This window comes from Hoplias malabaricus, chromosome 3, assembly GCF_029633855.1.
Source record: "Hoplias malabaricus isolate fHopMal1 chromosome 3, fHopMal1.hap1, whole genome shotgun sequence".
NCBI classification, from domain to species: domain Eukaryota; kingdom Metazoa; phylum Chordata; class Actinopteri; order Characiformes; family Erythrinidae; genus Hoplias; species Hoplias malabaricus.
The window spans coordinates 62427571-62445363 of NC_089802.1; the positions used below are offsets into that span (position 1 = coordinate 62427571).

At 37.6% G+C, this 17793-nt stretch overlaps 1 protein-coding gene across 2 annotated transcripts in view; it reads left to right on the plus strand.

Moving 5' to 3' along the window:
• Positions 1-17793, plus strand: part of tgfbr3 (transforming growth factor, beta receptor III) — a 146106-nt gene that overhangs the window by 118598 nt on the left and 9715 nt on the right. For both annotated transcript variants that reach the window (XM_066663695.1, XM_066663696.1), the window contains exons 13-16: positions 1235-1531; positions 3675-3828; positions 12522-12578; positions 12791-12895. In XM_066663695.1, the coding sequence (XP_066519792.1) occupies positions 1235-1531; positions 3675-3828; positions 12522-12578; positions 12791-12895 (613 nt within the window). The remainder of the gene's footprint in view (positions 1-1234; positions 1532-3674; positions 3829-12521; positions 12579-12790; positions 12896-17793) is intronic.

A 17793-nucleotide genomic window follows, 5' to 3' on the forward strand; every position in this document is an offset into this window, starting at 1 on the left:
TACCCACCATCATGAATGACATTGGAATAGAAATATAACCCTCATGCCATTATCACTATTATAATAATAATAATAATAATAATAATTATTATTATAATTATTATTATTATTAGTAATAGTAGTAGTAGTAGTAGTAGTAGTAGTAGTAGTAGTGGTAGTAGTAGTAGTATTGCCATAATCTTTATTAATTCCAGTACCTCTGGTTTGTTTACGTTCAGAAGCACCAACTCTTTTAAGGTGGAATGTTATGTTTCAGAGGAAAAAAAATCAACTGTTGTTTGTATGTGGCTGAAAATGTAATTGTCTATAAGTTATTATTCACTGTTTTAATTACCACAGACATTCATTTGTAACTTGAGTTTTGAGTTGTTGTAGTTTTGTAGTAGTTCTGTGCTGTATTTAATTTCATGTAGTTATCGCTCTTTCAAATGTAGACTGGGTTACTACCTAAATAATCTAAAACAGCAAATATATGTTAAAATTTCCCCACCTATGGAGTAGGAATAAAGCTATATCTCTTTTCATGACGTTCCACTTTTGCAGGTCATTTTGCCATTTCTTTGCCAAGAGCAGAAAGAGAGAAACCTAGCATGTCTGACTGAGCCGCTTTGTTTTTGTATTTTTATTTTTTTTTATTTACTGACACTGGGTTTCCATAAACACATTTTCACAGTTTCCAGCACCCAAACTGCCTGGAGAGCTAGCAAATGATTTTGAAATATGTTTTATTTATAAACTGTTTTATTTATTATTATTACAAATTGAACAATTTAAATGTAGTGATAACATTCATTTCTAATTTCCCCTTTGTGAGCCTTAATTCCTAAAACAACTGCATGGGACAGCTGAACACACTTGAAGGAGAGTGCTAACTTTAAGGATGTGTTTTGGCAGATGGCAGGTGCCCATACTGACTCACACTGTGCTTATGGAGTGGAACGGGTACTAAGCAGTGTTTGGAGGAAAAAGTGAAGCAGACATGCAGAGTTATAATTAGCCGTAACTCAATGACAAGGAGGAAACTAGTCTTGCCATCAATAATGTTCCCACTGTGTTTAAACAACTATTTTGATTTTGTCATAAATGCTCCACGGACCCCACTCTTGACTCGGGGCCCTGGTGTGTGCACATAAAACCCCTGTGATAATTCAGGCCTGCTTTCTTGTTTACTAAAACCATCTCTCACTCTTTTTTGTTCTTCTATATCTACCTCTATCTGCCTGTTTCTCTGCAGATTGCAGCTACTAAAGCAGACCCTGACCTGGGCTTCATGATCCAGACGTGCTTCATCTCTCCAAACTCCAACCCTTTGGTAGCGTCTGATTATATGATGATAGAAAACATCTGTCCCAAAGATGACTCCGTTGTGTATTACCCTCAGAAGGTGGACTTCCCTGTGCCCCATGCCCAGATGGACAGAAAGCGATTCAGCTTCACTTTCAGGTCAAAGTTTAACACCTCCCTGCTCTTCCTGCACTGTGAAATGTCCCTCTGCTCCAAGACATCAGCCAACCACCAGGGTCTACCAGAGGTATAGAGCTTCTCTTCTCTTCTCTTCTCTTCTCTTCTCTTCTCTTCTCTTCTCTTCTCCATTCCTAATGTCCTCGCTCCCTTTGGTCCAAAAAGGGACTGTATTTGATTCAAATTCAAGAGCTGTACTAAATCATGTTGATCCCAGAGATGATGTACATACCTGGACACCATCATTTCATTCCTTGTCATATAGAAATCATATAGAGGCTCTCTCTGTCAAAAACACTGCTTGCTTCACTACCCCATTCACTTTGTGTTTTCAATTCACGACCTTGGCACTGGTCAGCCAGCCCCAGCTGTCAACATCCGTCCACTCTTCACTAGAGCAGGATGTGTAAATCTCTCTCAGCGTTACCCAGCAACCATCCACACAGCCAAACAAAGTTTTTCCCCAGGCATTTTTCTGTGTATTCTTCAATCCCCCCCTCCTTTGCTGTCCTCCTAGTCATTTCTCTCTTTACTCCCCATATACTCTTTTATCAGATCCTTCCATGCTCTGTGTGTGTGTGTGTGTGTGTGTGTGCTCTCTCTTGTGGTTAACCTCACATTGCAGCTGACTCAGATCAACCTCGCGGAGTGTGTTTGCTGAAAAAAGTGAAGCAGTAAATTTACGGTAACACTTCAGTGTAGGTCAGTATTCACTAGGCTATATGAGCCTTTTATGACACATTACATAGACCTACATAAACATCGGTTTTATTCCAACAAATGTCAGACTTTGTGACAACAGATGCATGTAGGACAAAAGCGTTTATAAATGTATATGTAGGTTTATGTCCATTGTCTTCAAAGACAACATAAGTAGGTGACATGAAGTAGGCCTTATGAATGATTACCTACAGTAAAATTCTTCCCATCCCCATTGCTAAAATACAGTATATAACATCATTAATATGAGCAGGTACAATGTACCAAATTAGCCTAATGGAAAAACATAACAGCTGATTACAGTAGGTACATTGCAGTGGAAAAGTGCCTTTAGAGAACATAACTGGCCTTGCTCTCTGGGTGGGTAGGCTGTCCCCTAATTAACTTCATCACAAGCACAAAGCTAACCAGCAAGGGCATAATACATTTGGACATGACATAATAGACCTGAACAGTTATTGTTCTACTTCAAGATTGTTGAACTGTCCAGTGGCATTGTGTTAGCAGCAGTTGAAAAAAGAATTTGTAGCCAGTTTCACATATTCTGAAGGAAGTATGTGCTTGCATTTACCCTCCTAGGTTGGTGGCACTGTATGTGATTCGAGGGGTCTTGACTAATGGATGAATTCAAGAAATTCATCAAATACAGTGTTGTGCTGTATTTTTAAAACGCTGTGCAGAAAAAAAAATAGTACAAAGAGAATTAAATGAGAGACAAAGTGAGTTGACATCCAATCAGCTAGTTGTTGCTAATACAGTTTATGTACTATGTAATGATGGATGTTGCTAATATGAGTTCTATAATTGTACACTTGTAATGAAGAACTATACAGGAATGACATTATCTAACACCCTCCATTTAAATTAAAGCACTCACTAAACAGGACAAGTGAGTAAATGAAAATGGAATTGGCAGCTGTTTCTTCAGTGCAAGGGTTTAATTGGTCTAGGTCTTATAATTAATGTATTTGAAGTCCATGATACATTGAGAAAAGCGTACTGATCTATAAATTAATGCAATATCAATAGCACATTGCCCACCCTTAAAAGAGAGTGGTGTGTTAAATATCTTCATGTGTGTTCCTATCAAAGTCTTTACTTTGCTATACAAAAGGTCTGTGCTGATCCGGATGGCATTAATTATTTTGTTTCTTTTTATACCTTCCACTTTTATGAAAGATGAAGTGAAAACATTCTTTAGTAAACCTCACAAAGACTTTTGATGCTTATGAGCCCATGTTTTTAATCTTGAGTGTCTGATTCCTCTTAAAGGACTCCACTTCAAACAGGAGGAAATAAAATTCATTTTCTGCCTTTATTTCTGCAGAACATGTGCTACTTTTATCTTATAATGCCCATATGCCATGTACTGCTCTTCTCTTCTCTTCTCTTCTCTTCTCTTCTCTTCAACTTTCAGTCTTTTGTGTTCATATATTATCAGATTACAGTATGATTTTGTAGTAATTCTTTTTCCTCTCTCTCTTTCTCTATAGTGTATGCTTCCAGATGAAGCATGTACACACGTTAATGTAGACACCATCCTTAAAATGATGATGTACACCAAAACCTCCACCAAACCTCTGGTGGTGATCTCAAATGACAATGAAGGTCCCATCAACCCAGAGGATAATGATCCAAAAATGCCAGGTAAGACTTCCTTCTTCTACATGAGGCCTAAATATGACAAGATACATGTTACTTACAATGTTCCGTGTTCTCTCAGCACATACATGACAAAATAAAATAAAAATCACACCACTAGGAAAAAGTATCAGTGTGTAGTATGGTCTCAAAAGGTAAAGACATGGTCTTAAACTCCAGTATTTTAAATTGATTTTACATTCCGCATTGGAAATGAAAAATAAAACACTTAAACGTTATGTTAAATTAAAGGTACCGAGAACATAATTATAGTTGTAGCATTCCAGACACAGTACCTTTATGAATGTATCTGTTCAATACTTGCTTATTGACATGATGAAATGTTTCTATCCTCAAAGACAGCCAGTAATTTGTAGCATCCGTTTCTTGCTGGGACAACACAAACCTTGTGTATTGTGGGTGAAATTGAACAGATCTACAGCACAGTGTCTGGGACCACAGCTGGACAATTAATAGATTTCATACAGAAATAGCATTTTAAAAGCCTTTCAAGTGGCAAGATGTAATAAAGAAAGCCTGTTGGCTGGAAACACACCCCATGTAGCTGTTCAAACACTTAGAGTCAGAACAGACCGTGTTTAAAACCAAGCACAATAGTACAAACCAGGCTTATGCCTTTGAAAATCTGATCAGCAAAGCAATGGTTATATGGGGTATATGTCAGAGTGAGTAAAGAAGAACATGATAAACTACAGGTATGTGGGGAATGAGGGGTGGAGCCAAATCAAGGAGGCATTATAACACAAGTGGTTTAGGTGTGGGAATATAAATTGGGAGCTGCCTGTTGATGAATCCGACCAATCAGAAGCAACCAAGCCCTAATGCGTTATGACATCACACATTTAGTGCACTCTAATATAAATTATGAGTACATTTTGGGAGATTGTAGTGCCCTTAACATCACACTCAAATTAAATTTTAGGATTCGAGCACTCACAGAAATATGGTGGCACACTCAATAGTGCCATTAAAGGTAAATAGGGACCAATTTCATAAAATAAAATGTTCAGCATTTAAACATTAAACCACAATAAGTGGATACATTTGTTAACCTGTTAAAAACACAGGCCTGAATAACTAGATAGGGATATTGATTAGAAAATTTGAAATATTTACAATTTTTCAAACCAAACCTAGTCTTTGCTCACATTACAGGGAAAATTATATTAAAAAAAATTGCTTTGTAGAGCATACCATAAAATGGTTTATTTGCATTTTCTGCATCATGTAGTGATTTGGTTTAACAAACAATCACACACACTGAGAGCCAGATAAATAGATGTAGGCCATTTTCCTCTTTGGTCTAACTCTTTTACATCATTACCCTCAGATAGAGTCTTGAATGGCAGTAGTGAATGCAGTGTGTGGAGAGATGGTGAATGTAGAGGTGACACCTTAACCAGCAGCCAGGCAGAGACTTTTTTTCAATCACACCTAACTCTTGTACATGCAGTCCAGAGGTGGGAGATGTTCTATGGGCATAGTGTGTATATATGTTCATGAGTTCCTGTCGTGTCATATTCTATGGCACAACACCTCATCTGGAGTGTGTTAAGATGTGGAAAACTTATCATTAATTTTTGTATGTGTGTGTGTGTGTGTGTGTGTGTTTGCATTTTGTTTGGGGAGGGGGTGTAACTGTGGGTCTGTAGAACCAAAAGTTTGTGTTTGTGCGTGGCTGATTGGATCAGTGGAGCTAGACCATACGTTTATGTGTATTATCCTGTGTGTGGGGTGTGTGTGCATTAGTGGTCAGTTAGAAAAATATTTATGCATTAATCTAAAACATGTATAATCAACATATATATAGTATGTACACTCACATGCAAAAGTTTGGGCAACCCAGGTCAAATTACATGTTTTCTTGATTTTGTAAAATGAAAAAGTACACCTCCTAGTGTATATATAAATGTGTGTGTGTGTGTGTGTGTGTGTGTGTGTGTGTGTGTGTGTGAGTGGTTGATTAGAGCGAGTGGGGTAAATGCCATTGTGTCTCAGTCAGTTTTTAAGAAATGGAAAAAGCTTAGTGTTCCATTGCCGGCCTGCAGTTGTTTTCATTTAACCATCCTCTGAGACCTCCCCTTCCCGGCACACACACACACACACACACACACACACACACACACAGAGCGAGATCCCTAATGTCTGACGTGATGAATGTGATGTGAATATACTTATGCACTGTTCTTTCAGTCTGTGGTCTGTGTGAGATTGAGCAATCTCTGAGTAACACACTGTAACTGCCATATCAAAAACTATTATTCTCTTTTAATAGCCCATCTAATAGTCATCACAATCAAGATGCTTTAGCTGACAATGAATTGCAATAGAAACAACTGCACTTCACTTTTTAAAGTTTATTGTATCTATAAAGTGCATCCATGTTTAAGTGTAAGTCTGTTGTGACCACATAAACCCACCTACCTTTCAGATTCCCTAGCTGCTGAGCCTACCTTTTGTCATTTCTATGGCTTTTATGAATAAATTAATTTTTTTTTCTCATTGCATTAGATAAAATTGCTCCCAAATGACATTGTTGCCACATTAGTATATGACAGGGAAAGCTAATAACTGGGAGAGAAACTGTGGTCATCTGAAATAGCTGTGATCAGCTCAAATAATTTTGGGCATGAGGTTACTTCTCCTTATGAGAATATATCTTAAAGCCTCTCATGTAAAGTGAGACCACATGTACATAATTATCCAGCCACACTTTCTAATTAGTGAGCTAAGTTTCCTAATGTGAATCCATTGCACATGTTCAGACAAAGTTACAATGATGAAGGCCAAGCTTTTTTTAGAGGGTTATAAATCACCCAAGCCATTTGTACAGTGAATATGTTCTCCGTAGTGATGGGATGAGTATGAGTGACGTTTGTGCACCTGATCTCATTTCTGCTTACGAGGCTAAATGCAATAAAATTTCCTTAGCAGTGTTGCAACATCAAGATCATACTTGTGAGGACAAGCTCACTATTAATACCGAAGAAACTTTGGATAAGCAAGTGTATGAACTAGTGTGATATTTTATAGGTATGAGGTATTGTTACTACAGCATTGATACATGTGTGTATATATATATGTGTGAGAGACAGGCTGGAGCACTGCAGGGCATCTGGGTGGTGTTTGGACAGCATATTTTACTAATAATGACCTAATCTAAGACAGACTGACCTCATGAGAGCTTGTTTTCTGCTCTTGGCTCAGTTACACCCTGCTAATGCAGTATGGTCACTGAGTCAAATCTGTTGACTCATAACTGTGGCGGAGGTCACACCACACTAATCAAAACATCTGCGTCGAGCCTATTAGGAAATGAGGCATGGTGACCAGGAGTAGGTCTCACTTATTTAAATCCCATTGATAAATACTTGTGCAATACTATAGGTCCGTTACAAGTCAGGTTTGGCTCTTATCAAGTATCAAGTATTGTCTGAAAAATGAAATTCTGGGGAAACGTTTAATTGTTACACAGCCAAAATGTTTCATAAAAAAAAAGAAGAAAATCCCAACCTTCTGTAATATCTCCAGTGACCTCTTTTTGTATGCAGTTTGTAGAACACTTGGGGAGAGCCATTTTCTCCATTGATTCTTATTCACATGCTGACGCAGCCATTACACTGGCCCGGATGCATCAGATATTCTGTACTAAAACTATTTTAAACATGGATGCCCCCATATGTGGGTGCTAATTCATTCAGGGATTTCAAAGACATTTCATTATTACATTAATTTTCAGAGTTACACTTTTACAACAAATGTAAATGTAAAAATGTTTTTATTAAAATATTTTCAGTAATAAAGATGACTTAAAATAACGTAAAATAATAGCAAGGAAATGCAAGTGTCCTCAAGATTTTGAGGAGCTGAAACGAGCGAAACATTTCAAAAAGGGCGTTCACAGTCCCACACCTGCGTGGATATAGAGAGGGATTTGGCTCAGGCTTACTGCTGAATTCCGACTGTATCCAGATTAAGACGGGGTCCGGTGTGAATTGAGGGAGTTTATTCGCGATGAGAAGGCATATTTTATGTTGCCGCTGCTGGAGCTGTTTTCTCTGGTGAGGATTAAGAAAACATAGATATGCCATGAGCGTAATGAAAAAAGGCTCGGAGCCACGCTTTGAAGACAAAGACATCTCTTATGCTGAGATGGCAAAGAAAACAAGCTGCCTTTGAGAGGGGCTCATAGCGCTCTGGACAGCAGCCTGACGCCAGGGCTTGATCTGCAAATCAAAGAGAGCTGTTTGTGGGCACTCTGTCCACTGGGGAAACACGGCCATGCTAAAGTGTCCAAACACAGTCTGAAAAACAGCGTTCACATTTTACTCCATAAATGATGGGCTTTTTTTATTAAATGTGAAGTAGCCTTTTCCAAATCTAATATTATTATTATTAGATATTATTTTTTATTCAGATTGACACCTGTGCTGAAGCTCCAGTGGTTATTTGTTTTCAAATCTGTCAAATTCAGTCAAAACTATTTGAAAAATTAAATTTTGAAACCTGCTTATTTTTTCCCCTTCAGGATAAATAAAGAAAATCAATTCATATAACAAAGAAGGGGAAAAGCTCAATGAAATATATGTGTAAAAATTATTTTGTAGGATATTTAACTCAGATAAAAGGACTTTTCAAATTAAACAATGCAGATACTGATGTTCATATGTGGATAGATTTCACTCCAGTGTCCTAAAAGTAATAAAATATCTAAGGAAAGTGAACATTGGACTGGTTCCTTACATGTACAGAAATGTATTTAAAAAATTGAATGGTCATATGTGCCATAAAATTACAAAACCCTTTAAATACACCTTATATTAGGAAGCAACACAGTGAGGCAGTGATGTATGTTTATTAGTGTGTGAAAAGTCTGTCCAAGTCATCACTTAGAGACCAAAACCTCACAGAAAGAGGTTAGGAGTGAAAGGAAAAGGTCACCATGGTAATGGAGGTTGCATAGAAAGGCTGTGGACTCAGGGATTTGAGACTTCTCCTACAGCCGGCCCACACACACACACACACACACATGACGACTCTTTTCAATCGCTTCTCTTCTGGTTCCTCTGAGAACCAAGCTAACCACAAAAGATGGACAAAATTACAGAACAAAAGTGTTTTGGAACAGGGTGAGGCACAGAGCCCCAGGGTCCATTCCCTTCAACTCCCTTAGAGATGCTCTATTACAGGGGTGTCCAGTTCTGGATGTGGAAGGCCAGAGTGCAGAACTTTTTTACTGATTTTCCCTGTTCAAACACATTCACTAAACTTGCTAACTCCTCAGCTATATCAGGTGTGTTTGAGAAGGGAAATCACATTCAAAGGAAAGGAAAATAAAAATCGGACTCATTATATGTAGATTCAAATGTTTGGGCACCTTTGTGAAATTAGATTGTTTTATTGATGTCCTGTCAAGGGAATGCACATTTTAGCACAAAACATCTACTTATTTACTGTTTGGTGTAAAGTAAATGAATAAATGGTAAACGTAACAAATAATCAGTAGCCTAAATAACAGAAAATGCTATTTTGAACTTAGTGGTCTGAGGAGGACTCAAAAATACATAAATATTACTTTTTTTTAATTATTAAGTCCACAAAACATGGAACATTATTAGTATATTTGCATGGGTTTAAGCAAGATTCTAGTTTACTCACAATCAGGTGGATGTGAGGGGTAAATGCAATTCTCTGCACAGATGGTTTTTAAAAGGTGGTGTGTAAACTTAGCAAAAATATTTTACACAGTAGAAATTTGGACATGACTTAACACTTAAAACACTGAAGCATCTAAAATAGTACTTTGTTAACTGTATTTGCCCAAGCTTAAATAATGTAGAACAATATAATAAAAATATACAAGAAGAACATATATTAATATTGAATTTATAGCATTATTTTTTCATTCAATGTACAAAACTACTGCTGAAGTTCTATAATCCAGTATTTTTTGATGTTATGTTTATTAGCCAACCATAGCTGAGTATAAAGTTACTTTTCCATGGATAACCCCAAAAATCACCAAACTATTCTGCACTAAGGCCCTGTGGACCAGGAGCTGGAACCTCCTGCTCTGTTAGAACTGTTGGGTGGAGTAGAGCTTTAAGCCAGAAGGCCTCAAAACAAGAGCTGACACAGCACCACTCAGGGATCAGCTCAGCACTCAGTCTTTTGTGTTCTTTGCTTTTCTAAACTGTCGTATAAATCCCATTAAGGGTTCCTGGGATTTGTTTAGATGATTTATGTCCTGCCCTGCTGCATATGCAATGATGTAGCATTGTTTTCCATTTCAGTTCATTTAGAGACCTGAAATGTTCTCACTCATAACATAAGCACACCAGAAACAGTACAGAAATTGGAGGTCAGTACAGTGAAGACACAATAATAAAGTGCATGTACATACAGAGGTGTGGCACATAGTGCAGTAATGGAAAATTAAATCTGTGCTCACACTGAATGCAGGTAGAATTTGGCAGATGAAGCCAAAAGCCAGTTCATTTGAATGGAAAAGAATGCTGGAAAATAAACTATAGGTCTTAGGTGAATGATAATCACTCATTCAAATCTTGGCGAGTGTAAGCCAGTAGAAAACTAGATGTTATTTACTTTAAGAAATTATAATAAAACACTTTAAAATATGAGGAACCATCATTCACACCATAGTTTAATCAACCTACTGAGATATTGGGTTAGTAATGTTTTCCAAGGACTCTTACTGAATAGTATGATGTGCTTGACTATGCAAGGAATCAAACCCCAGACTGCAGTGTTGGGACGTGTTGTCATCTACTACGCCAGACGCATTCGAATCCCATAATTGCAATGCACCTGACTGGCTAGGAACAGCCTCATACAAGCCGGGCCATTGTAAAATCCTGGGCTGGATTCTTGCATATGCTATACCTGCTGATTTATAAGGCATTACACAGTGCTTGAGTGTGTATTAATTATAACACAATATTGTTCAGTGTTAGGATGTATAAACAGTGCAATACTGGACAGTTAATGCTTTGTCTCCATTGATGAACACACTAGTTTTAGCTTGAGTGAAGTTTTTGTCATTCACTCTTCCTTTCTGCAGACTCAGGAGTACATATGTGGTCAGTAGAAGGCTTTTACATTATGAACTGGGCAGTGGAGATAAGGTGAAGGTTAATGTGCTCTGTGATTGGTCGGCTGAGGACCGCTCTGTAGCCATCTCCCTCAGTGCAACTGAGCTTTTCTCTGATAATCTGTCATCACCCATCAGTATGGATGAAAACTTAAAGGTGTTCTATCCCAGAATAGCTGCCTTTGTGCCCTGCTTTTGGCACTGGACCAGAGTGACCCTAGAGCCTGCAGCCACACAGGAGCTATTGTGCTGCCTGATGGGCAATCATTAGAGCTAATTAGAGGCCGAAACCCATCCGCTGGGTTGTGTGGACCATGGAGACGCTCAGGCGCTTTGGCTCGCTCTCTGAGAGGGGAGAACCATGCCAACTCCATATCTCTGCAGGTTCCTGTGGAGTCAGGTCCAAGAGAAATGGGTGTCAGTGACTTTGAGAGGATTATCTGCCACCTGCTGTGATGACAATGAAGCTCACTGTCCCTGTGAGCTTGGCAGGCTTCTTCTCATTTAGCCTAGCACATCATTACTTCTATTAACCCCTTAAATTGTTGGCCTGTTATTCAGAGTTTAATCATACAGCTTAGTCAATAGTTACTATGAATTATTTGAAAACCGCTCTGACAGTGCTATTTAAGGAATGCTGTTATTACACTGACCACCTGAAGTTACCCCACTAAAGGCCCTTTAAAGATTAACCCTTAAACCTAAGTAAACCTTAGTGTTATTATTGTCATTTCAAATGTGATCACATAATTATTTATTAAATTATATACCTTTAGTCATTGTAGCTATAGCCGTTTAATTATATATGGTATATATATATATATATATATATATATTATCTGATGTTGGATTAGTTCTGTATCACAAGAGCCAATCTAGCTCATCCTCATGGTGTTGGATGAAGCTCAAAGAGCTCAGTTCCTCTGCTCAGTTACTTACCCTTCTGTTGACATTGTTCATTAAGCATCGTGACCTTGGAATAATGTGCTACTGCTCCAGAGTGAACCCTTCTGTTGGTGGTCGCTCTTTTATAGCAGTTTTATCAATTATTTTTGTGCCAATGAACACCACTTGAAATAAGCGCAATGTAAAATAGCTGGACTCTGGAAGTCTAGATACTGTATGTTTGCTTCGATTGTGTAAGTGCTGACTATGTTTGAATGTGTTCAGTGTTGGAGAAAGGGCTTATTTCAGTAGCTTTTTACTTTTTCCAGAGTTAAAGAACATTTAAGTTATGTAATGTTACATCAGTGAATTCAAAATAGTAAATTGCAAAAATACATTGAGGTCCTGTTCATCTGCAATGATAGTGTCATGTAAACTATTAAAAATACATTTGACAGAGCAGTACTCTCACATTTTCGTTCTTTCAGCATATTTATTAAAGCTCATTTAACTTTTGTATAAAGAATTAAATTTAAAACTAAAAGGTATTCTAAGTCCAATGTAATTTTAGGTTTAAATCATAATTTCAGTTACTTTTACATATTACATTGTGAAAGAATAACTAAACAGAGTAAAGAAATGCAGTCTTGTCCTTGAACACGTTTTGCTTTTTTTTTTTCAGTTCCTCCAACCCGCAAGCCTCTACTGCCTCCAGGATTTAATCCTGGTGAACGTGAACGTAAGTTGGCATTGTGAATATAGCTTTTACAGTTTGCCATCAATATGAACATTTTATAGACTCTATCGAGTTTATTTGGAAGTAGTGCTGTCATTTATTGCACAATTTTCTACAATTATTGTTTGTATTCATAGTGTCTAATCACAACAATAAATTTGCATATTTGGTCAATATATATACAAAATGGTATAATGCTGATTATTCTCTTTTAGCGTTCTATGTGCTGGACACTCCTACAGTGGTGGGAATTGCCTTTGCAGCCTTTGTCATTGGAGCCATGCTGACCGGAGCCCTATGGTTCATTTACTCACACACAGGTGAGAGAATCAGCCACTAATACACCACTGCATCACTCTCTCACAGTCACCTCATTTGCACTCTTGCTCTGTAAAAACGTATTGTACCTCTCTTCAGTCTGGAAATTTGATTGGTACTAGTACTGTATGTACAATGTTAAGCTCACTTTTTTATACACCAGTGTTGACTGTATTTTGAATGTGACATAATCAGACACATTTTTGAAATTACGGGACTGAGGTTTAGCAGTTAAATTATTAAGTTAGCAAGCAGGCTCATTGTTTGCAGTGTGAAGCTATTATACATTGGGAAATGAAAACAGCCCAATTTCTAGTGTTCTGTCTGTACGAGTTCTAGGAAAGGCAATGAAAGCAGACAAGTGCAGACGAGGGTATTTCATTAGAAGGATAATTCAAAAAGGTCTGAAAAAAATCTCCAAGATAAACAGAGCAAAATAGGTCAGCCAAATCAACAAGTCATGATTCAAAAGTGTCTCACTCAAATACACTTAAAGACAGCAAAAACTCCTTTGCCCGCAAGTAAACACAACCCTGATAAGTGCATTAAGCCCAGTGTAGTCCAATTAAGTCATATTTATTTATATATCACATTTAAAAGACAACGAGTGTCAGCCAAATTTCTGCACAATAAATTCAACTAACAAAACAAAACATAAAATTGTAAAAACATAAATTAAAAAAAAACAATCTAACAGTAAAACAATGTGGAAGAGCCACTGATGGCGAGACAACATAACATAAACCAAGGCAGAACAGATGACTGAAATATCTTAAAAGACTGAAATGGCAGTTGCTTTTTAACTTCATGGATGAGTGCTCAAAGTTCGTTCAGGTCTTCAGTAAAGTTGTGCCGACTTGTCAGTGTGCTTTAGAACACAGCATCTATAAAAATGCACTGAAAATGTAACTGAATGCTTCAGGCAGCTTTATGAGACAACAAAGACCTGTGTTCATAAACCATCAAGAGTAGGAACACTGTTCTACAATCCTTTTATTTAATTTTTATTCATTTTTTTTTTCAATTACCATCATATATATGGAGGAATCTGATCCCAGAGCAGTTTTCTTCTACTGCTTTGCAAATTCTAGATATTACCCACCTATGTAGCAGGAATAGAGCAATATCCTCATCCTGGTTCATGCTTTTCAAGGTTTGGAGTTCTCTCCATTGTCTAAAATACCACAGAAGAGAAGAGAAGAGAAGAGAAGAGAGAGAGAGAGAGAGAGAGAGATCCTAGCATACCGGATGAAGACACTTTAATCATTTACTGACACACCGGGGCTGAGGTTACAGTAAATGAGTCAATGTCAGTTGTGAAATCATGAACATCACCCTTAAGACATGGTCAGTGTTACAGTGGATAGAAATTATGGCAATGAGTTTTGTTACAGAAATATTTTAAATATTTGACTCTTGATTTCCACCAATATTAACCTCATAGCTCTATTTCTGATCTAATGGAAAATCAAATCTCAAACAATAGGGATTACTTCATCTGGGCTAAGTGGAATATTGTGTTAATATGTATATTTGCCAAACATTTCCCTTGACAATATAAGTCCCTGATTCAGCACTGTGAAACTAGGACATCACTAGTCATAAAAAAGCACAGTCCTTCCAAAATATGACATCAAGAAAAAAAAATTCCCTTTTTGATGTGGAAAAAGTGCCCTGTGCTGACAGCAGCAGTGTAACAATAACACAGGACCGGGGCAGTTTAGCTACTTCCTGTTGGTCAGCCAAAGCTCGGGCACTCCTTCCGTTCTTTCAGCCCGATGGAGAGGCACTGGGCAGCTGAGGGGTTGATCAGGGGCATTATGGGTACAATGCACTGGAATTCCCCGCTGTGAGGGTCTCCTCAGGACTTGCAGGAAAACACACACACACACAACTACAAAAACACACTCATCCCTCTGGATGCCAAGATTCACCCCCTCTCTCCGCCCCGCTGTCGCCAAACTGATGACCCTCAGTGACCTCTCAGAGGAAGAGCTGCTCTTTTCTCTCAGGCCCTGTTTCCCACCCTGGTGCCACTCCTCACTCATAGTCCACAGTGTTATTGACCTGCTCCTCTCTACAAAACTATGTACAGTGGGCTTTGATTTATTATACATGGCCTTTAAAGAAGTAGTTCAGTTAGATCCAACCAGATCAACACAAATCACTCTTCTTTAAGATGACAAAAGTACATGACATTTCTGAAGTACAGGCAGCAATTAGGGTCTTGATTTGTCTGCATACTTGTACTTATAATTCTTATACTGGTAATAGTTATTAATAACACTATAATGTTATATATACACACTTAAAAATTGGTTCTACAAGGGTTCTTTATTAAAGGAAATGCATCTATATAGAACCCTGAACACTCCATTATAGTATTTACCATTCTTTTATGCATTTCATTTTGCATATGACTGTTAACTTTCATTACTTAGCTACATAAACCTTTTTAAACTCCAGTGCAAATCTAAAAAAGAAGATTTTCAGACAGCAAAAATGTCATGTCTGACAGGCTATTTTTAATTATTCATTAGGGCAGATTGTTTGAAAAGGGGCTTGACACAAATCAGACCAATGATGACTGTTAGCATTAGCTTTAAGCTCTCAGCCTGAAAGAAGAGTTATATTGGGATTGCCAGCTCAGTGCACTGCTTGCACTAAGCGTGCGACTGATTTTTGTCTTTCTTGTTGAGCTGAAATAAAAGCCAGATCAGGTGTCCTGAGAGTGGGGCTTATCTTTATCCACCTGTTTGTGCTGGAGAAAGTCACATTATTCAGCCTTTATAGACTTCTACCAGAGAGAGAAGTGAAATGAAAGCCTGGATTGGACTCATTCCCAAGGTTTAGCTTTGTTTTGTTCTGACGGAAACAGGTGGAAAGTGTACACTTGGATTTAACACTGCTGGTTGCCAGATTGCAATAAATCCTCTTTAGTGATGTGTCTAATAATCGTGCTAAAGCTTATTAGTCAGCAGTGTTTAACTCTTTGACATCAGGGGATTTTTGAGTTGTTATAATATACAAATATAATTACAAGTAACTTTTGTATTTATGTTAAACTTTTATTTTATTATTACTTTTTATTTCTGGAGATCTCTGGTCTAATTTAAGGGTTAACCCGTTTGATCACCAAAACCCTTAAAAGGAGGTATTTGTGATGTGAAATATATTCCCAAAGGCTTTATGGGTTTAAAATGGCTTAAAATATCAGATTATTTTGAACACTGCAGCGTAAGTGATGTTAAAATTGGCCAGTGTTTTTTTCCCTAAAGGCAAATGAAAGTCCTAAGTAGAGACTGGTAAGAAAAAAAATGTTAATATCTCACTGACTCGGTCTCTCCCTCTTTTTCTCTCTTCTGTTTGATGTATTGGGTGATCCTGCACTCCTCCACACACTTTTATATAAACACACTTCAGCACCTTAGCCAGAGTCCTCACAGCTGTAGGAAACTGACACCCATTAGTGTTAGACAGATGACTTTCTGAAGATAGAAGTATAGATATAAGCGTGAATAAAGTGACGAGTTAATTATAGGGTTGTGCTATTGAAGTGAAGTTTGTGGGAAAATGATTATTTTGAATTTGAAATGAATTGAAATTTTTGGCATGTCTGTCTAGAGTCTACATCTACCCAGCTATGTAAGGGAATGAGTACTTTGTAATCAATTATATTTTAATATCCAGAGAAGGTGGAATAAACAACATATTATTTTACCCCTCCTCCTTTTGGAAAGGAGCTTCCATGTAAATTGTACTGCACTGTAATCAACTGCTGTCATTTTACAACAAATTGCCATATAATGTTTTATACAGTATACACTTTTCTTACATTACAATATGCTATTTAATTTTGCTATGACGTCTTAGAGCCCCCAGAAACTGAGTATGTGTTTTAATGAAGTGCAGAACAATTTTTATAATCAGTTGCCTCTTAAAAAATGATAAATTATTCTTAAAAAATTCAGAAATCATTTTCTCATCTTTTACTAACCTCCCACTTTGTGTGCTGGAAACAGCTCCAGTGTTTGTGAGCCCTTTGTAAGTAAGTCTGAAATGTCTCAGGTGTTCTCTCTCTTATTCGCTGACTGAGCCATGACTGAGAAACAGCATCTGGAGGTGTTTGGATTGTGGAGAGACCTTCAGACTTTTCATAAAAACATAAAAAGAGATGAGGATATTTCTCTATTTCTGCTCCATAGGTGGATTTTTGCAGTTTGAGATTACTTAATGTGGAACTGACTCCAAATTCGGAAGACTGCTAACTGCATGAAAGTAAAAACATACTGAAAATGCTACAAAAATAAACAACTCGAGTTGCAAATGAGTTTTATTCTTCTGGAAATTCAAAAACTGGCCAAAAGCGTTGAGAAATTTTAAAGCTCAACCACCAACATGTTACAGTCAGGTTCTTTCTCAAACATACTGTTCCAACGTAGACAATACTGTTTGCTTTGCTCCAGAATTGTCTATGTTGCCTTTCACAAAGCTGAGAGTATGATTCTGTAAATATTATAGAATACGTACCCTGGTTATTTCTCACTGTGGTGAATTCAAAGAAGGTGGTGATGATAGGGTGAATGCAATGCTTTATAATTTAACAATTCAGCAAATCACTGTTTAATAACAAACTGTATAACACATTTCAGAGGATCTTGTGTTTATTTTCTGTGTGGAATGCAGAGGATGCGATTGCTTAAGGCCTGCGGCGATCCTCTTGGCCTCTGTGCGATTCATCACAGTGATAGGTTAAGGAGTTTACCCTCAGGGACTGTGAGGAGTCACACGGGACAGGGTCAACACACTGCCATCACACACACTTCAGCATATCAGCATGTGAACTTCATCCCTGCAATAGAAGAGGGGGTGTCTGTGGGAGGGACATTCCAGAAAATTC